This window comes from Globicephala melas, chromosome 3, assembly GCF_963455315.2.
Source record: "Globicephala melas chromosome 3, mGloMel1.2, whole genome shotgun sequence".
Classification (NCBI taxonomy): Eukaryota; Metazoa; Chordata; class Mammalia; order Artiodactyla; family Delphinidae; genus Globicephala; species Globicephala melas.
Window position 1 is genome coordinate 169552668 of NC_083316.1, and position 27494 is coordinate 169580161.

The window sequence follows — 27494 nt, forward strand, 5'->3', positions numbered from 1 at the left end:
GTGTTTTAGAATTTTACAACACTTGAATTTGCTTTTTGGAAACTAATGTTTTCCGGCCTGGGGGAATGGCCAGATGAGCTGTGTGTGTGTGTGTGTGTGTGTGTGTGTGTGTGTGTGTGTTAGAGTCTGGGTAGGTAGGCAGGGATTCATTTATTGAAAGTGTCCTGTAACCTCCGGGAAACAGGAGATGGCAACCTTCCCCTCCTTGTGAGGCTCTCACAGCCTTTAATCTGCCTTTCCTGGGCAGTTGAAGGAAGCCCCCTGCAACCCATTTCCAGGAAGATCCCCAGAGAGGCGGGAAACACCTGGGGCCTATACAGCTGCCCATAGCAACCTCAGAAAGTCAACAGGATGAAAAGCCAGATAAACACAAGCCACACAACTTGGCTGAAGAAATGTTGACTTTGGCCCCAGCCGCATGGAGATAGGGGTGGCTTGGGGGGAAGCCTCTCTCCCCCCTGGACTCATTTGTTGACTGACTGCCCTGCAGAGGTGGAAGTCTTACCTCTGCAGCTGACACAGGCTTCTGACTGACTCCAGGGTGCTTTCTGCTGCTGTTGAGCTTCCAATCGGGGAAACAATTCCATGGTTTCGCCACATTTTGGTGGCAGACACTAACCTACCACTGTGAGTTTTGAGGATCACGTTACTTGTGAGAGGTGCTGGATGATGAATCACATCAAAACAAAAGGAACATGGGACATCTGTGCTGGTCCAGTGGTTGAGAATCTGTCTTGCAATGCAGGGGACGCCGGTTCGATCCCTGGTCGGGGAACTAAGATCCCACATGCCGCAGGGCAACTAAGCCCACATGCCACAACTACTGAGCCAGCACGCCACAACTAGAGAGCCCGCATGAGTGCTGCAACTAAGACCTGACTCAGCCAAAAAATATAAATAAATAAATGCAAAATTTAAAAAACCCAAAAAACAAAAGGGACACTATCAGTCGAAACTCTCGGTTTACAAAAGACTGAAGTCATGACTCAAATTAGCTTAAACCAAAAAACCAAAACAAAATACACAGGAAGGGCTAAGGGCTGCCTGCTTCAGGTATGGCTGGATCTAGGTGCCTACACAGGGACTTTCCTGGTAGTCAAGAGGTTAAGACTCCATGCTTACAATGCAGGGGGCACGTGTTGATTCCTGCTCTGGGAACTAAGATCCCACATGCCGTGTGGCACAGCTAAAAAAAAAAAAAAAAAAAAAGGTGCTTAAACAATGTTGTGAAGGCATGGACTCCTCAACTTCTCTTTCTCTCTAAGATCCGCCCTCTTCTTTGTCTTCATTCTCATTACTTTTTTTTTTTTTTTGCGGTACGCGGGCCTCTCACTGTTGTGGCCTCTCCCGTTGCGGAGCACAGGCTCGGATGCACAGGCTCAACGGCCATGGCTCATGGGCCTAGCCGCTCCGCGGCATGTGGGATCTTCCCAGACCGGGGCACGAACCCGTGTCCCCTAGCATCGGCAGACGGACTCTCAACCACTGCGCCACCAGGGAAGCCCCCCTTTTTTTTATTTAACTGAGGCTCATGGTCCAGACATACAAATGCAAAACAACCACAATGATGCTCCCAGAAGGCTTAAGTCCAGCTGATAGGTGGGGGTGAATTCACAAACGAGGAACAGCAGAGTGGCTAGTATCTAGGGTCAGAGTCTATGTGCGACATGGTCACACCCTCCAGATCTCAGAGCTGTTGGGTGGCAAAAAATGACTCATGGAAGCTCCAGGCTTCCACTGTATGGCACCATGAGCGACACTGCTTATATTTCAGACAAAGTGCCTGGGATGACTCTCATTGGTCCCACTTGAGTTACATGTTCATTCCCCGAACCAATCACTGTGGATGGAATCTCTGTGGATGGAAATTCTCTGATTAACGGGGGGCTAAGTTGATAATGGATCTGTAGAGCCACATGAGCATGTGAGAAGGACAGTCCCCCACAAACATTGGAGTGCCATGTCCAGAAGGGTATGCTGGATCCTAAGAGAATACAACACAGACACCACTTACGATTGCCCGGCTTTGATGGGGTTTCCAGTAAGGAGATGCCAACCCATTTCCATTGCCACCCCATCCCAGTCCTGGAAACATAAGCACAGGCAGCTCCCCCATCTTCCTGATCCAGGACCAATGTCGAATAACACGCTAGTGTATGGAAGGCCCCTGTTCTGGTTATCCACTCGCGTCCATTGATGGACACTTGGGTGGCTTCCAGGTCTGGGCTGTTGTGAGTAGAGCTGCTAGGAGCACTCATGTACAAGTATTTGAGTCCCTGGTTTTAATTCTCTGGGGTGTGCACCTGGGAGTCAATGCCCTGACTCCAGTCTCACCCCCTCTCTCACCCCCTCTGCTGTAACCATGCCGATGACCAGGCAGTACCCGAGTGAAAGAGACACCCCTGGACCAAGCTGTTATGTGTGTGTGCCCTGTTCTGCCCACCCGCCACACTGCCTCTCCCTCCCCGCCTTAGCGCTGCCCTGTGGATGCACAGACTTGGTGCGTGACTTCCATTAGAAAGATTCAGTGGCAGGCGTCGGGAGTGTGTGTGGAATTCCCTGGTGGTCCAGTGGTTAGGACTCAGCACTTTCACTGCTGGGCCCGGGTTTGATCCCAAAATTCTGCTGCTGTGCAGTGCAACCAAAAGAAAAGAAAAAAGAAAAGAAAGAAAAAAGAAAGATTCAGTGGGCCTTTGTTGGTTTTTCTCCCCAAAGTGGAGTTCTTTGTGTTGACACAGAGGATGTTATGTTGTAGGCAGACATTTGTCTGCATGGACAGCCTGACAGCAGGGTCCCTGGACAAGGGGACCCCACTGGTAGACAGGTGGGTTGGAGGCCAGCCAGCAGCTGTCAGGTTGCAGCCAGAGGATTGCCGAAATCCTGTCTGTCCCTGTCCGGTAAGGAAATGAAGGCAGCATGCAAACAAGAGGCAGAGAGACAGGGATCATTTCTTTTCTCTCTTTTATGTCTTTCTTGTTTTCAGGAGAATTTCACACAACACAAAATTAACTGTTTCGACAGTACAATTTGGTGGGATAGAGAGTACGTCCACGATGTTGTATAACCATCAGTCCTATCTAACTGTGGAACATATTTATCACCCCAAAGGAAACTCCATGCCCATTAGCAGGCCCTCCCCATCCCCTCCCCCAGCCCCTGACCCCACCATCTACTTCCTGTCTCTGTCGCTGTGACTCCTCCAGGGACGTCCTGTGAGCAGAATCAGACAGTATTTGTCCTTCTGTGTCTGGCTTCTCTCGCTGAGCGTCACGTCCTCAAGTTTCATCCATGTCATAGCAGGTGTCAGAATCTCCTTCCTTTTCGTGGCTGAGTAATATTCCACTGTATGGATGGACCACATTGTGTTCATCCATTCATCTGATGACAGATACTTGAGTTGTTTCCACCCTTTGTCTATTGTGAATAATGCTGCTATGAACGTGGGTGTACAAGTATCCATTCAAGTCCCTGCTTTCCACTCTCTTCCGTATATACCCAGAAGTGGAATTGCTGGATTTTTGGGTAATTTTTTGTTTTAGTTTTTGAAGAACCACCACAATGTTTTGCACAGCAGCTGCACCATTTTACGTCCGTACCTGTATGTGTTTTTGCATTTTGAGAAATTAAAAGTAAGCAGAAAGATACATTGAAGAGATTCATTTTTTAGATGCAAATAATCTAGGCATTGCTTTTAATAACATACCAGTTAAAGAGCATTAAAAAAAATCAGCAGGGAATTCCCTGGCGGTTCAGTGGTTAGGACTCCGTGCTTTCACTACTGCCAAGGGCCCAGGTTCAATCCCTGGTTGGGGAACAAGATCCCACAAGCTGTGCGGCAGGGCCAAAAAAAAAAAAAAAAATCAGCAAAACAGGGACTCTTGGCTAGCTTGGCTAGCTTGAGTGGGACATGCAGGGATGGAAAGACGTCTCTAAAAAAAAAAAAAAAAGTGAAACTAAAGCATACATTAATCTGAGTATTTAGAAAAGAAAAGGGTGATTAGCTTCCAGCAGGATGGTTTCCCGGAGTGCTGTTTCACATAGGAATAGATTGGGACACCAAGAGATGCTTTGCAAATTAAGAGGAGAAACACAGGGGGTTGGACTCTCAGGGTCCTACAAGGTTGAGGAGCTGGGCTGCGGGGGGGACTCTAGGAGGTGGGTTCTACCCTCCAGCCACTGCCTTCCAAGGGTAGACGTTGAACGGATACCTTGGTTCTTGCAGGAGTGGAGCAGGGAGAAAATGGAAAGATTGAAAATTTTCCCCCTTCAGGGTCCTTCTAGACCTAAATCTTTCTCCTTGCTTAGCAGTGGGGTTAAACCACGGTCTTCCAACGCCCCCCCCGCACTGTGGACAATTTGGGAGGCTGCTTTGGGGGCGTCCTATGCATTGTGGGGTGTTTGGCAGCATCCCAGGTTTTGATGCCAGGAGGAACCCCAGGCATAACAACCACAAATGTCCCCAGAGATCGCCCAGTGTCCCCTGGGAGTGGGGGGACAAATTGCCCCTGGTTGAGACCCTCTGGGTTTAACCTCTTTAACCAGAATGAATAACCGGATTTGTTCATTAGCATGTCTCGCCTGGGAGAGTCAAGAGGTCCCTTTCGCTTACTGTAGAGATGGGAAAGTGAGGCCGGAGTCGGCTGGGGCCCCAGAGCAGAACTGGAACCAGACCGCATCCTGGTCTCTGGGCACAGGCCCTCCGGTGCCACGTGGCAGCAGCAAACTGGACTCGGGGAGTGACTGCAACGGGTGGCGTGTGCCTCTCCGCCTCAGTCTCTTCACTCTGCTGATTTCCCAAAGGGCCCCCAGGGTCGGACTTTTCCCGCCGCCCTGATGGGTCTCGAACCCTCAACTCAGAGCTCGCCCCCCCTCTCTCCTGCCGGTCACGGGAGCAGCGCTCAAGAAAGGGGCGGAGCGTGGCGGAGCGCGCGCGCGCGCTCTTGTGGGGATTGTAGTTCAGGCTCCGCCTCCGCCTCGCGCTGACTCCGCCCCTGGAACTACGCTCCCGTCGTGCCCCGCGGCGCCAGGCGGTGAAGAGGCGGGGCAGGCGGGCCGGTTGCTAAGACTTGGTGAGGCGCAGCGCTTCCGCTCGTCTCGTCAGGTAAGCGCACGGCCCCGGGGTCTCGGGCTCTTGCGTCCCAGGCTCCCGCGGAGGGCGAGCGGGAGCTGGGGCGGGGGTCGCGGCTGCGGTGGACGCCGGCCGCGCGGGGAGCTAGGGAGCAACCTGGGCCGGGCTCGTGCGCGCCTCGGGCGGGCGCGGGGAGCGGCGCGTGTGCGTGTGCGCGTGCGCGTGCGCGCGGGGCTGCCGGGCCGCGGGACCCCGCTCTCCGCGCCATCGCCCTTCTGCGCGTGCGCGCGCCCCTGCCGTCCGTGGTGGAGACCCCGTGCCCCAGCTGTTTCCGGCGTGCCTTGCCCAGGGGTCATCGCGGCCAGCCCTCTACCTCCGGGCTGTCCACTGGACTGTCCACTTACCAGCTTCCCGCCCGCTTTGGGGGAAATGCCCCAACCTTTCTGTACGTCCTGAACATTGATAATCTTTTCTGATACTTAAGGAAAGTGTGAGTTTTCAAGACCTTTTAAAATTGTGACCTCGGGTCTCTCCCACACCCCACATGCACGAGGTTCTCGAATTTTCATGCACGATGGCCCACTTATAGGGTGGCCAGGTTCTGCAGATAAACACGCAGGTTGCCCCCTTAAATTGGAATTTAGTGTAAACAACACACACACATATATATTTTAGAATACGTATATCCCAGTGATTGCATGGGACACAACGATTATGCTAAAAATTTATCTGATCATCTGGAATTCGAATTTAGCGAAGCGTCCTGCATGTTATCTGCGGACCCCACTTTGTTGGGGAGCTTGTCAGAAATGCAGATTTTGGGGCCCTCCCCCTTCTATGGGGCCGAGTCCTGGAAACCGTATTTGAAACCAGTGCCCACCCGGACTGTGTGAGTGTTGGAGACTCCAGCCCTGGCTGTTCCTTCTGCCCAGGGCTCCCCACCCTCCCTCCAGGCCCAGCTCTGTGTCATCGCCTCTGAGGAGCCCTCCTGGAGTCTGCCCGTTGCAGGGCACTGGGCCCCTGAGCCTCCTGTGGATTTTGTCACTTTCTGCCCCAGGCAGCCATGCATGGCGGTGGCGGTGGATCCCATTTCACAGAGGGGGAAGCTGGGGGTGGGGTTAGGACGGGTAACACCAGGTCTCAGCTAGGAAAACGTGGGCTGGGTAAGGGCTTCGGGCAGGGCTGGGACACACCCAGGGGTGAGATAAGGCCCCTTCTTCTGGTTGGGTGTCACCTTCAGAGCCTGACTCAGCTTGCTGAATAAGCCCCGTTGCCTCCTCGGACCCCAGACCCACAGCCCAGGAGTTCCAGGGCACCCAGTGAGGGGATTGGCTGTTAGGTGTCCTGACTCCCTGGTTCTGCAGACCCTCCAGGGCCTGCCCCACGCAGTTGAGCCCTCCCTGAGCCTGGCAGCCGGTGCCCGCCACAGAGGCTACAACCGTAAATGTAAACAGTTGTGAAAGGGGCTGCCCCCCCCTCATTGGAGCACAGGCACCTTTATGAGGTGCCCTCGCTGTAGGCAGAGGGAGGTGGATACACCCAGGGAAGGGCCTGAGCTTGGCGGGAGCAGCAAAGAGCACAGCGGGGAGGGTGGCACGCAGTGGGGCGCCCAGAGTTGGGGGTGGATGCGGGGCTTCAAGGACGAAAAGAGGACCAGGTCAGCCTCCGAGCGCGTGCGTTTAGGTCCCCGCGGACGATGAAGCAAGTCTCTGGGTGGGTCACCCTCTGCGGACCCTGTTTCTCATCTGTAGAAGGGGCTCAGGACCCCCATGGTCCGGGGCTCAGAAGGCAGAGTCGGGGAGCTGCTGGCCACCTGGCCTCAGCGTCAGGTCCTGGCTCTGTCCTCCCAGCCACTTGGCCCCAGGCAAGTTCCTTGGCCTCTAGAAAGGGAACAGCCCCACAGTCTCTGTCCTGGGTCATGGGAAGGAGTCGGGGAGCCTGTTCACGGCAGTGTGAGGACGTGCGGTGGTTCCAGTGCCAGCAGTGGTCACGAGGTGCTGGGCCTAGTTTGGGGCCGGCTGCCCTGGCGACCACCACATGTCCCCCACCACCCGCAAGGAGCAGCAGCTCTCCTGAGATATGATTCACACACTGTGTGGTTCACCCACCTAAAGTGTATGAGCGTATTCACTATGTTGAGTGATCATCACATCTGTCTAATTCCAGAAAATTCCATCCCCCCAACAGGAACTCTGTCCCCATCAGCAGTCATTCCCCATCCCCTCCACCAGCCCCCGACAGCCACGAAGCCACTCTCTGTGTCTGTGGATCTGCCTGTTCTGGACGTTTCCCGTCAGTGGAATCACACCCTGTGGGTCCTTCTGTGTCTGGCTTCTCTCACTGAGCATCGTGTTCTCAGGGTCCAGCCACGTTGTAGCGAGTGTCGGGGCTTCACCCCTTTTCATGGCTGAGTGATACCCCTGGGTGTGGAGGGACCACGTTGTGTTTATCTGTCCATCTTTCTGTGGACATCTGGGTTGTGTCCACCTTTTGCTGCTGGAATCCTGCCGCTGCAGACGTGCGTGTGCGGGTGCCTGTGTGGATGTGTGTTCCAGTTCTCCTGGACACACACCTAGGAGCGGATGGTGGCCTGCTGTATTTAGGCATCCTCCCTGGGAGCCGGCAGCCCGGCCAGCAGTGTCCCAATGGCAGCCCCCTGTATTTGTCATTTGTTTTATTTTGATCAGAGCTTGCATTCTTGGAGATACAAACGGGACTGTGTCTGTCTTGCCCAGGAGACAATTTTATCTTGCCCGGGAGACAATGGGAGCTTTTGTGGCCTGGGGCAGGCTGTGCAGGCCCTGGCATCCTGGGCACGGTGTGTGCCGGGAGCAGATTCAGAGCCAGTGCCCCGGACCCTCCTGAGGGCCCCCGCCTGGCACGGGCGTCATGGGCGCCCGAGGGGCCCGTCCATGCTGGCTGCTTCTCAGAGCTGCCACCTGCACCCCTGGTCCTGTGCGTTTGCCAAGCTCGTATCGTGAGCTTCGGACAGGCGGTGGTGGGCGAGGACCTACCGTGTCCTCTGGGGGGCCTGTGAGCCGGGGCGCATCACAGGAGCAAAAGCCTCGTCTGGGGGGAGAGGCGGAAGGGGCTGGCCCACTCCGAGACGCCGCCAGGGTGCAGGGTGCTGCGGGCATGGCACCGAGATCCTCTGGGGTCCCGCGAAGGTCATCTGTAGTGCATCTCTAACGTCATCCAAGGCAGCCCTGACCAGTAGGAATATAATGCGGGGCATGTATGTGAGATGAAGCGTTTAGAAGCCATGTTTTTGAAAAGTATGAAGAAACAGGTGAACTTAACGTTAGTAATACGTTTCTTTAACCTGAGACAGGCAGGGTATTCCCACTTCAGCACGTAGTCAACACGGTTGCTCCCCGGTATCCATGGGGAACTGGTTCCAGGACCCCCAAGGATGACAAAATCCGAGGATGCTCAAGGCCCTTATGTAAAACGGTGTAGTGCAGACGGTCCTCGGTATCCGTGGAACACAGAAAAAACTGAGAGTTTATGTTCTTTCTTTTGTATTAAGTCTCTGAGGTCCGGTGTGCATTCTCCCAGCGTGAGACATCTCAAAGCAAAAGGGGGAAAAAGACACCGTAACGAGGGCGGTTTAAACTCTGTGCAAAGCAAGCGTTAGTAGGCCGTGAGTGAGAGCACGACCGCTGATGCGTCTCGCTCGGTTGGACGAGCCTCCAGATTCGGCACGCTCCTGGGACCGACCCCTCGTCCGGCCCAGCAGGCTTCCCGCAGCTGAGGATGATGCCCTGCTCCGGTGTCTGTCCCCGCAGTCGGAGCCCTGCCGAGGATGGACCCCACCCCGGGCGACGTGGAGCCACACAGAGACGCGAAGGCCGGGAGCCCCGAGCGAGAGCCGGCGTGGCAGGCCCTGCCGATCCTGTCTGAGCAGCAGTCCGGCGCTGTGGAGCTGGTGCTGGCCTATGCCGCGCCGGTCCTGGACAAGCGCCAGACCTCACGCCTCCTCAAGGAGGTGTCAGCCGTCCACCCGCTGCCCGCACAGCCTCACCTCAAGAGGGTGCGACCCAGCCCCCGCCCCGGCTGCCCACACGCGCTGGAGATGCTGCTGTGCCTGGCGGGTCCGGCCGCGGGCATGCGATCGCTGGCCGAGCTCCTCCCGCCGCCGGCCGTGGACCCCCGTGGCCTGGGCCAGCCCTTCCTGGTGCCTGTGCCCGCGCGGCCGCCCCTGACCAGGGGCCAGTTTGAGGAGGCGCGCGCCCACTGGCCCACCACCTTCCACGAGGACCGGCAGGTGACCCGAGCCCTGGCCGGGCAGCTCTTCTCGGCACAGGAGCGGGTGGCGATGCAGGGCCACATGGAGCGGGCCGTGTGGGCCGCGCAGCAGGCGGCCTCGCGGGGCCTGCGGGCCGTGGGGGCAGTGGTGGTGGAGCCAGCCTCGGGCCGCGTGCTGGCCACAGGCCACGACTGCAGCAGCGCGGCCGGACCCCTGCTGCACGCCACCATGGTGTGCATCGACCTGGTGGCCCGGGGCCAGGGCCGCGGTGCCTATGACCTTGCACCCCACCCCGCCTGCTCCTTCGCCCCAGCCGCCGCCCCCCCAGGCGTCCGCGCGGGCTCCGTGCACAAGCTGGATGAGGACGCCGATGGCCTGCCCTACGTGTGCACCGGCTACGACCTGTACGTCACCCGCGAGCCCTGCGCCATGTGCGCCATGGCCCTGGTCCACTCCCGCGTGCGGCGCGTCTTCTACGGGGCGCCCTCGCCCGACGGTGCGCTGGGCACCCGCTTCCGCCTCCACGCCCAGCCGGACCTCAACCACCGCTTCCAGGCCTTCTGTGGCGTGCTGGAGGCCCAGTGCCGCCGGCTGGACCCCGACGCATAGGCCCGACCTGGACCGGACCGAACCTTCCTCAGCCTCCCTCACGTTGCCAGGGGCTGCCGGCCCGTCTCGGCTTGGGGACACTCGCGCTGTTGCTGCCGGCGCGTGGGGTGCATGCCTGTCTGGGTGAGCTCTTCTCCGGGCTTGGGCGTAGCGGGGCTCCAGCCAGGCCGAGTAGCCGGGCAGCTTCAGACCTGGGCCTCTGGGGCCACCAGGATTGTGTCTCCTTTTCTCAGGTGTCAGGAAACAGCTCTGACGTGTGAAAATAAACAACTGAAAACCAGGTCGGTGTCTGGGACTTCCCTGGCGGTCCAGTAGTTAGGGCTCTGTGCTTCCAGTGCAGGGGGCACAGGTTCGATAAGATCCCACGTATCAAGCGGTGCGGCCAAGAGAAAAAAAAAAAACAGGTCGTTGTCTGTTGATAGAGGAACGAGGGTCCCTGGATCGGGGTGGCTGCTTCCGCCGACACCTGGGCTTGTACTGGAGGGGGTGCGGGCGGTGAGCTTCTGAGCCACGTGTGGGCAGAGCGGGGCCCCCAGAGTCTGGAAGGCTGTGGCTGGACTCTGGGGAGGAGCCCGGCCAGCCTGGACTCAGCTGACCACATCAATTTCCCGTCCTTCGCAGGTGCCCACGGGGTCCCCAGAGGGGCCCTTGGGCTCTTCCAAGGCGGGTTAGCACTAGGACCCGTGTGCGAGGGGCTCGGAGCAGCCTGTTTGTCCATCCAGCAGATACATGTTGACTGACCACACAGTGCCACAGGGCCCTGAGACATCCCTGCCCTGAGCCCCCGCTCCAGCCCCCAGCTCGGGGATGCTCCCAGCCCGTGGGGACAGGTCAGGGGGGCTTGGCCAGAGCCGGAGCAGTGGGCAGACAGTGGGGCCTGCAGGCAGGAGGGCAGGGCCAGGCCGGGCTGAGGGTCCCGGTGGGGCCCTCACTGAGCAGGGGGCCGGGGGGTGGACCCAGGGAACTCTCGGTCACTGGATCCTTCCCACCTGGACCACCTCCAGGCAGGGCTCCCCTACCCACTCTGGTGCCAGGCACAGGGGGCAGTGCAGGGCCAGCTGTACCGTGAGGGCCAGGTGGGCGCTAGGCGTGGCCACATTGCCTGGCCTGTTTCCTGAAGATGACACCATCTGCCCACAGGGCCCTCGTGGAACAGGTGAATTCAGCTCAGTTACGTGCCTCGATGGTGTCTCCTGTGAGGGGCTGCTCTGTGACACGGGCTCCTGGGCTCCTTCTGGGCAGGGCCGCTGGGTGCCGGGTCTGTCCCCTGGTGTTTTACTTGGATTGCAATGGGGTCCTTGGCCTTGCAAGACTCACAAGGGCAAAAACCGCAGACCAGAGAGGTTGTGTGGTTTGCCTGAGGTCACACAGCAATGAGCATGGACCCATTTATCGGTGATTCAGAGATTCTTTGTGGCCATAGGAGGTGCTCAGAGCCATCCGTGGATAAAGGGGAAGTTTGGGGGGTGGGGGAGATGAGGCAGGAGGGCAGTGGGGGTGGGTTGCCGGGATCCTCTGGCCTGATGCCTCCCCTCGCATAAGTGCCAGGCTGCCTGGGGGGCTCTGAGGTGAGGTGGTGACTGGGATCGCATGTTCAGGGCTGGGCCAACCTTTGGGCCAAGAGCCCAGATACCCCTATGGACAGTTTGGTGGTTAGGACGGTGCCCGCGGTAGCCCTCTGGGACTGCAGCTGGCGTTGGGGTCACCCAGCAGACATGGGGACCCCCTGACTGTGACTGTCTCCCCTCCAGGTGGCTGCAGGCTTCTGCCCCTGCCCTGTCTTCACAGCGGAAATGTCAGGTGAGTCCTGGCCGCGTCACACAGCGAGGGTTCTGGCTTCTCCACTCCTCTGGGAAGCGTTCGGGCGCTGGACGCTGTGCTGCGGGCAGGATCACGTCCCCATTGAGGCCCGTGCAGTGCCTGCCATGGCAGCACGTGCGCTAAAATGGAGCCATACAGAGATGAGCACGGCCCCTGAGCCGGGAGACACGCGAGACCGGAAAGGTTTTGTGTTGAAAACCATGAAGTCTGGACCCCGGGACCCTGGAACAGGACCCTATTGCAGATGTAACTTAATTTGAGGTCCCAATGGAATAGGGTGGCCCTGATGTCTCATGGCAGACGTCCTAAGAAGGAGGAAATGTGGGCACAGACACACAGAAGCCAGGGAAGATGGGGGCGGACACTGGAGGGACGGGTCCACAAGCGCAGGACGCCTGGAGCCCCCAGAAGCTGGAAAGGGCAGGAAGGACCCTCCCCTGGAGCGTGTGGAGGGAGCGTGGCCCTGTCACACCTGGATCTCAGTCATCTGGTGTCCAGAATGGAGATGGATAAATCTCTCTTGTGTTAAGCCCCCCAGTCTGTGGTCGTTTTGTTACAGCCGCCCTGGGAAGTTCATATGTCCCGAGTGCCAGAACCTTCCCTGGAGTCAAAGGTGTGAATGGCACGTGGGCCCTGCCATGGAGTCTGTGTGTGTTCCTGTGACTTCTGAGAAATCACCACAAACTCAGTGATTTAAAATAAAATTTGTTCTCTGACAGTCCTGAGGTCAGGAGTCCGACTGGGGTCTCACGGGGCTGAATCCAGGTGTGGGCAGGGCTGGTCCTTCCGGAGGCTCCAGGGGAGCAGTGGTTCCCGCCTTTCCAGCTTCTAGAGGTGCCGCATCCCTGGCTCGCGGCCCCTCCTGCATCCTCACAGCCAACAGTGCAGCATCTCCCATCTCTCTCTGCATCTGATCCTCCCGCCTCCCTCTTATAAGGACCCTGTGATGACGCTGGGCCCCTCAGGGAATCCAGTGTCCTCCCCATCCCAGGGGCCTTAATTAGTCCCACCTGCAAAGTCCCCTCTGCCCCGTGAGGTGACATGTCCACAGGTCCTGGGACCAGATGGGCGCATCTTTGGGGCCGCTACAAGCTTATTGCAGTGTGGGTTTTGTTCTGGCTCCTTTGTCCCTGCAGAAAAGGAGAACAACTTCCCCCCGCTGCCCAAGTTCATCCCCCTGAAGCCCTGCTTCTACCAGAACTTCTCTGACGAGATCCCTATCGAGCACCAGGTCCTGGTGAAGAGGATCTACCGCCTGTGGCTGTGTGAGTGGACAGGGCAGGAATGGGGGGCCACCTGCACCACCCAGAGACCCAAGTCTGGGACAGGGGCAGGCTAGGAGGCCGCCCTGCACCCGGGCGGTGAGAGCCTGAGGGTTTGGTGATAAAGCTCCTTTCTGCTGAGCTCCTGTCCGGTGTGAATGGAGCAGGGGGCGGGGCTGGGCCCTCTGGACCCTTCTCTGGCCTCGGGGTCCCTGCACTCATGGGAGCTGCCGTCCAGGGGTGGGGGGTGTCCCAGCTCAGCCCCTCTCTCCCCCTTCGCCCCCTCCCCACAGTCTACTGCGCCACCCTGGGCATCAACCTCATCGCCTGCCTGGCCTGGTGGATCGCCGGCGGCTCGGGAGCCAACTTCGGTCTGGCCCTGGTCTGGCTGCTGCTCTTCTCGCCCTGCGGCTACGTGTGCTGGTTCCGGCCCGCATACAAGGCCTTCCGGTGAGTGGGGCGGGTGGCCTGCACCCTCCAGGGGCCCTCGGGGAGTGTCTGGTGCTGACAGCCCCAAACTGAGGGAACAGGCTACCTCACTGCGTGCGCTCCCCTCCGTGCCCGGCCCCGCGTGGGCTGCATCCTGGTCTGCATCTGCCGCCGGGCCCAGGCGTGAGCTCCACCCCCTCCCCTTGTCCAGTTCGGATGGCACTTTATATCGGGTCTGCAGACAGCGGCCCACGGGCCAAAACCAGCTGCTGCCTGTTTTGTTCACTTCTAAGAATTTTATTGAGATCATATTTTTACATGTTATCCAGCTCACCTGCTTAACCGTTCAGTGTTTCTAGTATCTTCACAAGGTTGGACAACAATCACCACTGTCTAAAACCCCAAAGAGAAACCTTGTGCCCATTAGCATCCCCCCATCCCGCTCCCCAGCCCCTGACAACCATGAACCTGCTCTCTGTGTCTGTGGATCTGCCTGTTCTAGACGTTTCCTGTCTGTGGAATCACACACTGCATGTCCTTCTGTGTCTGGCTTCTCTCACTGAGCATCGTGTTCTCAGGGTCCATCCACGTTGTAGTGAGTGTCGGGGCTTCACCCCTTTGCGTGGCTGAGTGGTGGTGCCCCCGTGTGTGGAGGGACAGCTGGTTTTGTTTTGTTTTGTTTTTGTTAATAATATCGTGGGGTTTTTTTTTGGCTGTGTTGGGTCTTCGTTGCTGCGCTCAGGCTTTCCTTAGTTGCAGAGAGCAGGGGCTACTCTTCGTTGCGGTGCGCGGGCTTCTCATTGCGGTGGCTTCTCTTGTTGCCGAGCACGGGCTCTAGGCGCACGGGCTTCAGTAGTTGCCGCACAAGGGCTCAGTAGTTGTGGCTCACAGGCTCCAGAGCGCAGGCTCAGTAGTTGTGGCGCGTGGGCTTAGTTGCTCCGCGGCATGTGGGATCTTGCTGGATCAGGGCTCAAACCCGTGTCCCCTGCATTGGCAGGCGGATTCTTAACCACTGCACCACCAGGGAAGTCCCCCCACAGCTGTTTATCCATCATCCGTTGATGGGCGTTTGAGTTGTTGCCACCTTTTGGGTGCTGTGAATCTTGCTCTGTGAGTTCAACCCCAGCCAGCCCCCTGCTACTCAGGTGTGTGCCATGTTTGCCCCTGGAAGGTCCCTGAATCCAGGACTCAGTGGGAGTCATACAGGGCCCCTGGTGCCCTCTTGGGGGCAAGAATCAGAAACCTGCTCACATGTGCTGAAGCAAAAGGGGCCTGTTGCTTGAGGCCCCAGGCTGGCTGGTGTGACCGTGCGCAGGAACGGGGACCCCCGAGGGCTTCGGGGACTGCCTGGGAGCAGCCCTGAGCTACGCGGGCATCCCTGCCTACCCCGCCCTTCCTCTGCTGTGGGTCCCCCGGCGCCTGCCCTCCTTTCATGAGCCGGAAGCGGCCTGGGTGAGCCCCGTGCAGCCTCCCTTGTCCGGGGCAGCAGGCATGGGTCCAGCATGCAGAGCACCTCAAATCCACGATGAACCTCCCTTGGGCCACGCGGGTGCGGGCATGTCCTTAGGACGCAGGAGGCTCTTAAACTTCCCAGGAGGAGTGTGTCTGGGTGACGTCCTCTGGGAAGGGCAGTGCTGGGCCCCTTCTGATGGGAACTGCAGGGGAGGGGCCGTCCCACTCCCGCAGCCTCTGCCTCTTCCTCCTCGGCCTCAGTAATGGCTGTTTTCCTTTCCTCCAGATCTGACAGCTCCTTCAACTTCATGGCGTTTTTCTTCATCTTCGGAGCCCAGTTCATCCTGACCGTCATCCAGGCTATTGGCTTCTCGGGATGGGGCGCATGGTGAGCAGGGCCCCCGAGAGCCCGCGACGAGCGGGGTCAGCTCTGGGGCCACGAGTCACTTGCTCGTACCGTTAGTGCAGGCTGAGCTCTGTGACGAGGACCCCAAAACTCCGACAGCCGGGACAGGGCTGATGTTTGCTCCTTGCTCTCATCAACCCTCCAGGGAGCTGCCGGCTCCGGGGGCCGGGTGCGGCGGATCCGCCCGCCTTCTGCCGCCTCGTGCGTGGTCACCCGGCCCCAGGAGGACCTGGGAAGCGTGGTCCATGGTGTGTCTGGGGGGTGGGAGAGCAGCTCGAGGGCCTGCCCCGAGCGGCCACCTGTGCCTAGGCCTGCCATCTAGGGGGCGAGCCGTTTTCCATTTGTTTGCTTTTGGGGTATCATACGAGGTTTCTGTGGCTACTGTAACAAATTACTCCAGATTTAGGGACTTGAAATGAAAGAAACTTATGTCACATTCTGGAGGTCAGAACTCACTTTAACCTGTGAGTGGGCAGGGCTGGTCCTTCCGGAGGCTCCAGGGCAGCATCGGTTCCCGCCTTTTCCAGCTTCTAGAGGCGCCGCATCCCTGGCTCTCAGCCCCTCCTGCATCCTCAGAGCCAGCAGCGCAGCATCTCCCGTCTCTCTCTGCCTCTGACCCTCCCGCTTCCCTCTTATAGGAACCCTGGGATGACGCTAGGACCCCCGGGGAATCCAGGGTCATCCCTGTCTCAGGGGCTTTAACTTAATCCCACCTGGAAAGTCCCTTTTGCCACCTAAGGTGCCACATCCGCGGGGCCCTGGAGCAGGACGTGGCAGTGTCGGGGCAGCGGGTCCGTCTGCGGCAGGCAGTGCCCAGAGGTGGCGCTGGGCGGCTGCTCTTCCTGCCGCATGTGCCGCCTGGCGTGTCCCCACGTCTCTTGGTAGAATTTCTCGGCGTGTCGGGACCTTGCCCGTGTGAGCGGCGGGGGGTCTTCTGGGTCACGCCCTCTGGTGGATCTTCTGGCTCCTGGGTGGGGGGCGCCTGTTGCCATTGCCTTCTAGGTGTCCGTCCCCGTCACTCTGCCGTGTCCGCGGGGACGGCCGCCACGTGCCCTTGGCAGTGGTGAGCTGTGCGCGCTCTTTTTCCTGAGGCCCCTTCGAGGTTGCACGGCCTCTCGGTGTCCGTTTGCTGCCGGGCCTTCACCCCTCCCCAGGATGGAGCCTGTCACCCAGGGTCATCTCCAGGGTGTGTCTCTCCGGGTTTCTGACATTGCTCCCTCCCCGCATGGTGAGCAGACCCTGAATGCTGGGCCTCCTCTCGGCCGATGCCTTCCCAGATGCGGGTGTGGGGTCCTCAGGACCACCCCAAGTGCAGGGATTCACTGGGCGACCCCCAGGCATGGCCGAGACCCCAGATCCAGCGGGAGAGTAGGTGCCCGGGTGGACTCCACGTTTGCATACGCGGTGTTGGGACGGGGAGCCCCCGAGGTCTGGTTCCAGACGCGGCCTCACGCTGGCACCCAGCCGCCTTCTGCCTGGCCCCCCATCGCCGTGGTTTCTGTGCGGACGGGCAGGGCGCACACCTTCCTTGGGGCCCAGCCTGCAGAAAGGGAACATCGGAGCCGACCTTCCCACCTCCCGTGGGGGCCTCCCCAGCTGGTGACCTCACCTCGTGCAGGGGCTGCCCGAGATGTTGCCCTTGTTTGGGGAGGGGGAGGGGGGTAGTAATAACAACGGTGACAGTGACGGTGACAGTGCTCCTGGGTGTGCAGGGGGGCTTGGGCACCTCCCAAGGGCTGGCTCATTTGCTCCCCTTGAAGGGGTCTCCTGACTTCCTAGTCTGCAGACAGGGGGACAGGCGTGGATGGGGGCAAGGGTTAGGGTCAGGGTTAGGCTCCGTACCTGGTACCCAAGGCCCTCCCCTTCCTGCTGGTTTGGGCAGCTGTCCTGGCTCTGGTACCGTATGGGGACCCCCGGCCTCCGCAGATGAGGGAGTAGATGGCGCCTGGCCCGGGGGCCGCCTCGGGGCTCAGTGCTGGGGCTGGGGCCGAGGAGCTGCAGCTCTGCCTGTCTGCGTTCACCCTGACGGGCCAGCCTGGGCTTCCCCCGCCTGGGGTCTGCCCCGCTGCTGAGCCTCCCCGCCCGGGGTCTGCCCATTCCGGGGGTCTCCTCCTGGCTGGCTGGGGTCTCCCTGTTCCCGGGGTCTCACCCTCCTGCCCAGGTGACCGCAGTCCCGCAGGTCACCTCCAGGGAGCGAGTGGACCACTCGGGGGTCAGCGTGTGGAGCCTCGGGGATGCCTTCCGGGGGCACCGGCTCCCAGCCAGTCCCGGGCCCGCAGGTCTGTCCTTCCCTGCTCACCCCAGACGCTTCCCTGTGAGTCCGTGCAGGAGGCGGACTTTTAAAACCTCTGAGACGTCTTATACGTAAAAGGCTGCGATGCTGCTTTGCGCCAGGAAACCAACAGTGACCCCAGCACCTCAGGTGCTCAGACGTGTCCTTCCTGCCCTCTCGTGACCTCATGTGGGGCTCCTTAGAGATTCACGGACCCGGGGCAGAGCCCGCCGCCCACCACTCAGCCAACTCCCCGCCCACATCTGACGTCCTGGCCTCGACCACACATGGCGGGTGCAGTGCTCTTACCCGCCTGCAGGTGTCACAGGTTTCCACAGTGTTTTTCCCCTCGGGGATCCCTGTGGGTTGTTAACGTTTGGCCTTTGCGGTTGGTTCACATCAGACTCCAGGTGAGGCGTGAACGCCTCTCTGATCCGGGAGCTCGACCGTCTGTAGTCTCCATGGTAGGGGCTTTATCTAGGTGCCTTCACAGCCAGAAAGGCAGCCTCTGAAGCGCATGATTCAGTGGTTTTCAGTGTATTTACAAGGATAGAGGTTCATCACCTCTATCCAATTCCAGAACATTCCATCACCCCAAAAAGGAGCCCGTCCCCATCATCAGTCACCCACACCCCCTCCCCAGCCCCTGACAACCACGCATCCCCTCTCTGTGTCTGTGGACTTGCTTATTCTGAACGTTTCCCATCAATGGAATCACATTCTGTGTGTCCTTCTGCGTCTGGCTTCTCTCACTGAGCGTCGTGTTCTCAGGGTCCGTCCACGTGGTAGCGAGTGTCGGGGCTTCACCCCTTTTCGTGGCTGAGTGATGCTCCCGTGTGTGGAGGGACATGGTATGTGTGTCCATTCACGGACACATGGTGGACGCTTGGGTTGTGTGTGCCTGTCTGTTATTGCTTGTCGTTCTGCTGTGCGGTTTCTACAGGTATCCGTGTGAATGTGTGTTCTCATTCCTCTTCCACCTGGTTGTGGAATTGCTGGGCAACACAGTAACTGTTTAGCTGTCTGAGGAGCTGCCAGGCACTCCCATAGCCTTTGCAGGCTGCATCCCTGTGCTGTCCTTTTGCACCTTCTGTCCCCATATCCCTGGCTCTGTCCCCTCGAGCTCCTGGCCGAGTGGCCTTGGGGGAGCACCTGGCACCCTCGTGTCCCTGCCGCCTTGTCTCCAGGCCTGTCATCCTCCCTGCCCTCCCTCCACTGCCGCTTGCCTTGGCTGACCCGCCTGGTGGGTGCAGCAGGCTCTGCACATCTGTCCGTAGCTGGTCGAGGCCGGTTTATCACCCACTGTCCTGAGTGGGTCACCCTGGGCTGTTGGTGATACTGCTCTCTGGAAGCTCCGGCTGCCGGTCCCTCTGGGAGTCTGGGCCGTGGAGCAGGTCCGCATCCTACAGCCCCACCCTCCCCAGTGGCCAGGATCCATGGCCCCAGATCCGATGCGAGATCATTGGTCCCCAGAGTGGCCCCTCTCCCAGCAGAGCCAGCCCCTCCTCCCCTCCCAGGAGCCCACAGGACAGCATCCAGCCCCCCACTGGCCCAGCCCCATCTGCCTGTCTACCTACCTGAGCCCCCCAGCCACCCGGCTGTGCTCATACCCCTCAAAGTGCAAAGCAGCGTGTTCTGCTGTCCTTGTTTGTACACAAGGACGCCTCTCCTGGTTTCACAGAGGGGCGAGGCCTGTTCGTGTGTGCCTGCAGCGGGTTGCATACGTCTTATAAACCCTCTCAGGATGGATACATAGCAGATGAGCTACACCAGTTCCCTCTGGGCTGGGGAGGGGGTCGGCAGGAGAGAGACTGTCTATTGTGTTTTTTTTTTTAATTTCCTGAATCTTGAACAGTGTGGTGTCATTACTTGCTAAGAAGAAACATTCTCAAAAACACCCTATTTCCTGCCTCTCCCTCCCAGAGACCAGATGGGTGTTCTTCCGCATGTGGACTAGGGACGCACCCAGTGACCACCAGCTTTTCTCTTGTTTTGCTGTCTCCTTAGCAAACTGATGTTCCAGTCATTCCCAGCCAGTGGGCGTTCACAGGTTACCCTCAGCTTTTCCTTCTTACAAACAATGGCCGTGGCATAAATTTTTACAAGTGAAATAGTTGGGGGAAAAGGAATGAGCGCTGGGGCTTCCCTGGTGGCGCAGTGGTGGAGAGTCCGCCTGCCGATGCAGGGGACACAGGTTCGTGCCCCGGTCCGGGAAGATCCCACATGCCGCGGGGCGGCTGGGCCCGTGAGCCATGGCCGCTGAGCCTGTGCGTCCGGAGCCTGTGCTCTGCAACGGGAGAGGCCACAACAGTGAGAGGCCCACGTACCGCAAAAAAAAAAAAAAAAAGAAAGAAAAAGGAATGAGCACTTAAGTCTTGTTGTAGGTCACACCTCATTGCCCTCCAGGAAGGGTGCACCCCACACTGACAAAGTAGTGTTTGTTTCTCCATTCCCTCACGATGTTTGCCGGGACGATGGTGTGAGAACAAGACTTTTTCTAACTTGCACATCTTTGTTGGTGGGTTCGAGCATTGCTTCCTAAGTTTGTTGCTCCTTGTGAATTGCCCATTTTCTCTGCTGGTCATTTACCTTTTTCTTGTTGATTTATTGGAGCTCTTTACATATGAGGGATGGTGGGCCCTTGTCTGGTGGTCATGCTGGCTCCCACACGCTCTCTCGCCCCTTGCAGTGGTTGGCTGGCCGCGATTGGGTTCTTCCAGACCAGTGTCGGGGCCGCCGTGGTCATGCTGCTTCCGGCCATCATGTTCTCCATGTCGGCCGCCATGATGGCCATCACGATCATGAAGGTAACTCCTCTGGGTCCCGAGACATCCCACTTCCTCTCTCGCATCCTGTGTCCTGACCTCCCAGCCCCGGGGGCTCGTCTTACCCTGTTTTGGGAGCAGGAGACCGAGCATCGGGAAGTGAAGTGAGCGCTGTCAGCAGGGCACACCCTCCGTGGTCCGGACCCTCGACTGCTCAGGCCAGGGCCCTGCTGTCCTGCCCACATGGCCTTCCAGGGAGGAGGGACTTGGGGAGACAGTGCCCTGTGGCCGATGGTGACCACTGCCTGCCAGAGCCCCTAGCACGCGTGTCCCAGACGGTGGTCCACACTGCCAGTTCAGCCACCGCCGGCCACTAATCGCTGTTTACAGTTAAATCCAAATTGAGTAAAGTTAACTAAAACTAAAAATTCCTTGTGTCCATCGCACCCACCTCCTCCGTGTTTGCCCCTGAAGTCCCCTGGCTCTATGGATGACCCGAAGGGGGCAGGAGGAACCAAGGGAAGCTTGGGGAGATGCTGGGACAAAGGCGGTGCAGGGACAGCTGCGGTTCCACCAGGAACATCTCAGCAGCAGACGGGAGGGGTTCCGAGCTGAGCGAGTCCTCCAGAGCAGAGCTGCCCCATCGGGGTCCCCAGCACCGCCCCGGTTTGGGGGTTCGCCGGGAGGCCATTGCACAGGAGAAAGATAAAGGACAAAAGCGTCAGCTTCGCTGCTCAAGAGCCTCCAGTTAAAACAAATGCCATCTTCTCAGTTAGTGGATTTGCTGGGACTTCCAGAAATAGCCCAGCCCCGTGTCCGAGGGGCCCAGCCTTCCTGCACGGTGGGGAGGAGGCAGTGGTCCGTCCCCAGAGGTCTCTGCTGAGGAAGTCATTGCAGAGATGCCCTTGGCCACACGGGGGCCCGGGGCCTGATGTGCCCCGGGAGTTGAGTCACCGGGTGGTCGCCAGGCTGCAGGACTGTCCTGGACGAGCCCCTTTCCACTGGGGTGGCGGAGACCCTCGGACGGGCAGGCAGTGGTCACAGCGCAGGCGTGGCCTTCAGAGCCCCCCCCCCACCCCGTCTCAGCTTCTGCACTTTTTCTAAAGCTCCTGCAGTTTGTCATCTGTTTAAGAAAAGCCCCGCCTCGAACCCAAGTGGGTCTCTCCACCGTCCTTTCTTCCACCCCCGCAGGTGCACAGCATCTACCGCGGGGCTGGCGGGAGCTTCCAGAAGGCGCAGACGGAGTGGAGCACAGGCGCCTGGCGGAATCCGCCGTCCCGGGAGGCCCAGTACAACAACTTCTCGGGGAACAGCCTGCCTGAGTACCCCACCGTGCCCAGCTACCCGGCCAGCGGCAGCCAGTGGCCTTAGGGGGAGTCCGGCAGCCCCGCTGCCCGCCCTCCACCGGCCCACCTGCCCCTCGCCATCCACTGCCACTGCCCTGGGTTTGGTGAGGCCCCACCGCCAAACGGGACGGCAGACCCGGGGGCTCTCGGGGACCCGCCCCCGCATTCACCTCACTCCCGAGAGCAGGGCTCCCTGCGGGCTCTGCCCAGAAGCTGTCCGGCCGCCGCTGTCCAGCAGAAGGCCACCCCCTGTGGTCCTGAATGCGTTTAGTCACCGTGACGTCCACTGTGCTGCAGCCACACCCTCTCCCCTTGGGGTCTCGGGGGGCTGACCCGGGCCTTGCAGGTCAGAGGTGGGCCGGCTGCCCCCTTTCCAGAGCTGCTGACGCGGAGAAGGGCCCCGGCCCTGCATCCACCCTTCCCGGCTTCCATCCGGGTGGTCACCCTCGGCCCAGCTTCCAGTAAGAGGGAAAGAGGGAGGCCTTCCCAGCACCAGGTTCCGGTCCCTGGTGGGAGACGGAGGGGCATGACGGTAGCCGGATCCTCCACGTGTTTCCCCTCTTGTGGACTTGCCGCCTCAGTGCCATGATCTGAGCTTCACCCCGTCTGGCTGGCTGTCCATCTGTCCATTGGCAGCTTACCTCCAGTCCCCCTGCCCGTGGCCACGCTCATTCCGAGACGCTCTCATCTCCCCTGGAGGTGTCTTAGAGCTGGGACCCTCAGGCAGGACCTCGTCAGATCTGACACCTGGGACCAACTCGCTCTGCGGGGAAGGGGAGCCGCCGGTCTGTCCCCGATGAAAGCAGACGGGAAACCAGACGCGTCTCCGCAGAGCGCACGCCCCAGGCCGAGCACTGGGCCCGAGGCTCGTGGGCTGCCGTCCACGCAGGGGCCGTGGGACCAGGAGTTGGAGTCCCTGAGGGGACAGAGGAGAGTGACAAGTCTGTGCCTTATTAGGAATCTGAACCCGCCCCTTCGCTCTGCCCTCCGGTCCTTCCAGCTCCTTCCCAGACAAGCAGCCTGCACCTGTGTGAGTGGATGGGCCCCCGTCCAGGCTCCCGGGCGCCCCGGATGCTGCCCCTCGGCTCCTAGCCGCCCAGCCCTCGGGGCAGGACGCCCTTCCTGTCGCACCAGCTGGGCCGCCCCCCACGCCTCTGCCTGCTTGCTTGGCTACTCGTGCTGAACACCCCGCGGTGCCCGAAGGTGGCTGCGAGAAAGCGCCCGGGTCTGGGACCCTAATGGGCCCCTGAGATGGCGTCCCCGAGGCCACCTCCCGTGACGGAGGCGTGCGCCGCTCTCCCCGTGGGGCCGAGTCTCGCGTGAGCGGGGCGCCACCAGTGACGGGCGATGAGCAGGCGTCAGCCAGCCCGGGATCGCCCACAGCACCCACCCCTACCCCGCTCCTCGCTGTGCGTTGTGGTTTTTGTTACGTGAGAATATCCAGGAAATAAAGACATCCTTTCCGCATCAGAGGAGCCTCCGAGGGGGCTGTTTTTGGCGCCATGTGGTATCACCTCCGGGGCCTTCCTCCCCTGGGTCCCAGCGCCCACGGCCTCCGGTGGGATAAACCAGGACCAGGCTGTGCGCTGGGCCGAGTGCCGTCCACGCTGCCGGCCGCCCCTGCCCGGGACCCTGCCCCACCCACCGCGGAACCTCGCCCGCAAGCCATGTCCCTTCGTGTTCTTGCTTTCAGTCACATTTTCTTCACGCTCAGCAGCTTTCATCTGAGAAAGAAAATTTGCAGGAAGTGAGACACCAGCGCCACTTGCCGGGAAGGAGACACGAGGGCTGAAGTGGCTGAGATAGGAGCGGCGTGGGTCTGCAGAGGCCCCAGCCCGGCTCACGGGGGGCCCTGGTGGTGGAGTGGACACCCCGCGTGGACACAGGAGAGCGGCGGCGGGTCTGTTACCCCACGGACACCCGGGGAAGGAAACGAAGTCAGCAGAGAGGAGGCAGACGGAACCCAGAGCAAGTGGCGTGGGTTTCCTCGCGTCCCCCCAAGTTCACGTGAAGTCCTGACCCAGCACCTCAGAGTGGGACCTGTGTGGGAACGGGGTCTTTGCGGGAGTAGTTAGTTAAGGGGAAGTCACACAGAAGCAGGTGGTCCTAACGCAGCAGGACTGGTGTCCTTAAGAGGGGGGCCGTTTGGACACACACGGGGAGGGGCCATGTGAAGGCAGAGGCAGAGATGGGGTGAGGCCGCTCCGAGCCTAGGGTTGTGGGGAACCCCGGAAGCCAGGGAAGAGTGGGGGCGGAAGAGGGCAGGTGGTCCCTGGGCAGGAGCCAGCCTGGGACCCCGGATCTCGGGCTCTGCCCTGCCGAGCTGAGGGGATACACGTGTGTGAGCCGCGCAGTCTGCGGTGCTGGGTCGCGGGCGGTGTAGGGCTCACCTGTCGGTGTGGGGGACGTGGGTCTGGGGAAGGGCATCCGCGTCCTCGGCTCAGAGGTGACGGGGACACAGGACAGGGTGGAGGTGAGGGGACCAAGGCCAGGTCGAGAAGGGGACCGTCTGCTGGGGCGGCCGTAACGGGACCACTGACCTGGGACCTAAACGAAGGATTTATCCTTCCCGGTTCTGGATCCAGGTGTGGCCGGACCGCACTCCCTCCAGACTCCAGGGGAGGGTCCTTCCTGCCTCTCCGACCCTCAGGGCGCTCCAGGCTCTGCCTCTGTCCTCACAGCCTTCTCTTCTGTCTCTTACGAGGAAACCATCCTTGGACTTGGGGCCCACCCCACATCCGGCATGATCTCAGCTGGTTCCTTACCTTTCATACATCTGAAAAGACCCTGTTTCCAAGTAAGATCACAGGTTCCGGGCCACCGCTCAGCCCGTCCAGGGAAAGAGAACCGAGGCTGCACCGAGGGGCTTGGCTTTGGGGATGGGTCCCTGGGATGGACGAGAGCATCATTCACGGGGGAAGGGGTGCAGGTGAGGGTGGGGGCACGGCACCTGCAGACGCCCGTGGGAGCCTTCCTGCAGGGGAGGCTGGGCTGAGAGCATCCTCAGTGGGATCCGAGGGGAGGGGCTGACCTTGGTCGGGAGCAGCGACAGGTCACCTCTGGTGACAGGAGGCCGGCGGACCAGGCAGGTCCTGCGAATTGTGAGTAGTTGATAGCTGACAGCTTCTCACCAGCTGTCCTCCAGCTCGGGGTTCCCTGGGCACTGCGAGCACTGGGGTTGGAGCATCTTCTGAGGACTGTCCGGGGTGCTGCGGGGTGTGGAGCAGCCTTGCTGGCCCCACCCCCTTGATGCCAGTAGCCCCCCAGTCGTGATGACCACAAACGTCGCCAGACATGGCCCCGTGTCCCCTGGGGGCAGGACCACCCGGGTGAGATCCCTGCTTTAGCTGCAAGATTTGACCTGGCAGATCTGTTCTCAGTGGAAGTCAAGAGCAGCAACTGAACTAGAAAACTTGATGAAGGTTTTTTTTTTTTAATCTGATTGAGGGATCAAGTACCCTCAGTTTCATGCCAAAGCATCGAGGCTGATGGAAGTCACTTCCAGGAGTAAGAACATAAAACAAAAAAAAAACCAAAGTTTTTAAAAGGGGACTTGCCTGGGCGTCCAGTGGTTGAGACTCCGCGCTCCCGATGCAGGGGGCCCAGATTTGATCCCTGGTCAGGGAACTAGATCCCACATGCTGCACGGCGTGGCCAAAAAAAAAAAAAAAAAAAGGTAACTGGAAGCGATTTAACTTTGCTATGGAGAAAATGAATGATTGATCAGGATTACATTTGATTTGTAGAGTTTACTCCGAACCTACTCAAAGAAACTCATCAGTTGGGGGGTGGTGAATCTGGGTTTAGATGCTGTCTTTCATCAACAAAGACCCAGGGGCCAGGGGGCAGGTGGAAAGGTCCATGTAACAGACAACCACAGACTGGGTGGCTTAACACGGGCAGGAACTGACGCCCACATTCTGGAGGCCTGAGTGCAAGGCTGAGGTGTCACAGGGCCCTGCTCCCTCTGAGACCTTTGGGGGGACCCTTCCTGCCTCACCCAGCTCAGTACTGTTATTTACTATATTAGGATTGAAGACAGAAAATTTTGAAACATTTGTTAATGTCATTTAAAAAATAAACTCATTACATTTGAACTTTTTTTTTGAAGTATAGTTGATTTACAATGTTACGTTAGTTTCAGGTGTACAGCAAAGTGATTCAGGTATACATACATGTATATCTATTCTTGTTCAGATTCTTTTCCATTATAGGTGTTTTTTTAACATCTTTATTGGAGTATAATTGCTTTACACTGGTGTTTCCATTATAGGTTATTAAAAGGTATTGAATATAGTTCCCTGTGCTATACAGTAGGTCCTTGTTGTTTATTTTATATACTGTAGTGTGTATATGTTAATCCCAAATTCCTAATTTACCCCCCCTTCCCCCTTTGGTAACCATAAGGTTGTTTTCTATGCCTGCATTTTAACGTTTTTAAAAACCACATTTTGCAAAAATAAAAATAGAAGGATGAGTGACATTCCTTTCATTTTTCGAATCTCTGACTTGTGGCTTCAGAGAAGAGGAGCTGGATTCGCCCGTGGGCTCCTTTGCAGCAGGATGACTTGGACCCGAGACACAGATTGAGGGTGAAAGGTTTACCCGGGAGGCGGAAGGCATAAATGAGCAGGTCACAGCCGTGGGCAGTCAGGAGGGCTCAGTCCCTCGAGGACCCTGCCTCAGGTTGTCTGCCCACGGCGGGTGCGCTAGGGGCATTCATCCTCCAGCTCACACACCTGGGCTGGGGGCCGGGGGGCCTTGACTCTGCCCTCAGGTGGAGAGTGCTGGTCTGTGTGCCTGCGTCTGTGTGTGTGGACGTGCGTGTGTGTGTGTGTGTTTGTGGGGAATGTGTTTGTGTCTTGTTATGAGTTGAATTGTTTCTCCTCGTCACCCCCCCCCCAAATTTGTATGTTTAGGTCCTAAACCCTAGGACCTCACGGGGAGCATATTTGGAAATAGGGTCATTGCATGTGGGATTAGTTAAAATGAGACTATAGTGGAATGGGGTGGTCCAAACGCAGTATGGCTGGTGTCCTTATCCAAGGGGGAGTTTGGACACAGACAAGACACACAGGCAGAGAGAACACCGGGGGTGGTTGAAGTGATGCTGCCACAGCCAGGGAACCACCAGAAGCTCAGAGAAGGGCCTCCCCTCTCCCCTTCAGGGGGACACCTCAACCTTGGACTTCCAGTCTCCAGAACCAGGAGAGAATAGATCTCTGTTGTTGAAGCCACCCAGTCTGGGTGCTTTGTTACAGCCGTCCCCAGACACACACACAGATGGGTTGTCCTGTCACCTGGCCAGTCTTCATCTCTGCTCCTGTGACCCCAGCCGTCACCAACCAGGTCCTTCACCCACAACCCAGAATGTCTCCCCACTGCCTCGTGGCTTCTGTTCACCCATCGGGTAAGCTGGGCATCTCGCCTCAAGCATCAGAAACCACCTCCGGCTGTCTCGAGACGGCCCAGGAATTCATTGGAATTGATTTTTCAGAGTAAATTGATATAGGAATTTAGCAGATACCCAAGGAATTGGTGAGAGGCTGGAGACCCTGAATCAGACCCCAGACCAGGAGTGAAGGTGGCTGTGAGGACCAAGAGATGCTAATAGAACATCATCTTTTAAAGCATCCTGCATGGTGAGAGGATAGGACGACGGCCTCACCCCTGGAGTGAGCTGGTGGGAGCTGGCTCCAGGCTCCAAATCCAGAACAGGACTGTTCAGTGGCTGTTTTAGTCTCCTGGGGCTGCTTAACAAATTAACACAAACACCGTGGTTTAAAAGAGCAGATCTGGGCTTCCCTGGTGGCAC

General features: G+C 58.8%; 2 protein-coding genes across 4 annotated transcripts; both read left to right on the forward strand.

Annotated features, from left to right (window-relative positions):
• Positions 1 to 5016: 5016 nt before the first annotated feature.
• Positions 5017 to 9926, forward strand: ADAT3 (adenosine deaminase tRNA specific 3). 2 transcript variants are annotated; one of them, XM_030845451.2, is made up of 2 exons: positions 5017 to 5101; positions 8598 to 9926. In XM_030845451.2, the coding sequence occupies exon 2, from the start codon at positions 8874 to 8876 to the stop codon at positions 9924 to 9926; it is 1053 nt and encodes a 350-aa protein (XP_030701311.1). In that variant the 5' UTR covers positions 5017 to 5101; positions 8598 to 8873. The 2 variants fall into 2 exon arrangements, with proteins under 2 accessions (XP_030701311.1, XP_060153388.1); XM_060297405.1 differs by having other exon boundaries at positions 8857 to 9926.
• SCAMP4 (secretory carrier membrane protein 4) lies at positions 5022 to 26151 on the forward strand. Of its 2 annotated transcripts, none has more exons than XM_030845452.2 (7): positions 5022 to 5101; positions 11678 to 11726; positions 12884 to 13012; positions 13303 to 13459; positions 15177 to 15278; positions 20258 to 20375; positions 21525 to 26151. In XM_030845452.2, the coding sequence occupies exons 2-7, from the start codon at positions 11720 to 11722 to the stop codon at positions 21702 to 21704; spliced, it is 693 nt and encodes a 230-aa protein (XP_030701312.2). In that variant the 5' UTR covers positions 5022 to 5101; positions 11678 to 11719; the 3' UTR covers positions 21705 to 26151. The 2 variants fall into 2 exon arrangements, with proteins under 2 accessions (XP_030701312.2, XP_060153389.1); XM_060297406.2 differs by lacking the exon at positions 5022 to 5101 and adding an exon at positions 9942 to 10049.
• The last annotated feature ends 1343 nt before the right edge of the window (positions 26152 to 27494 follow it).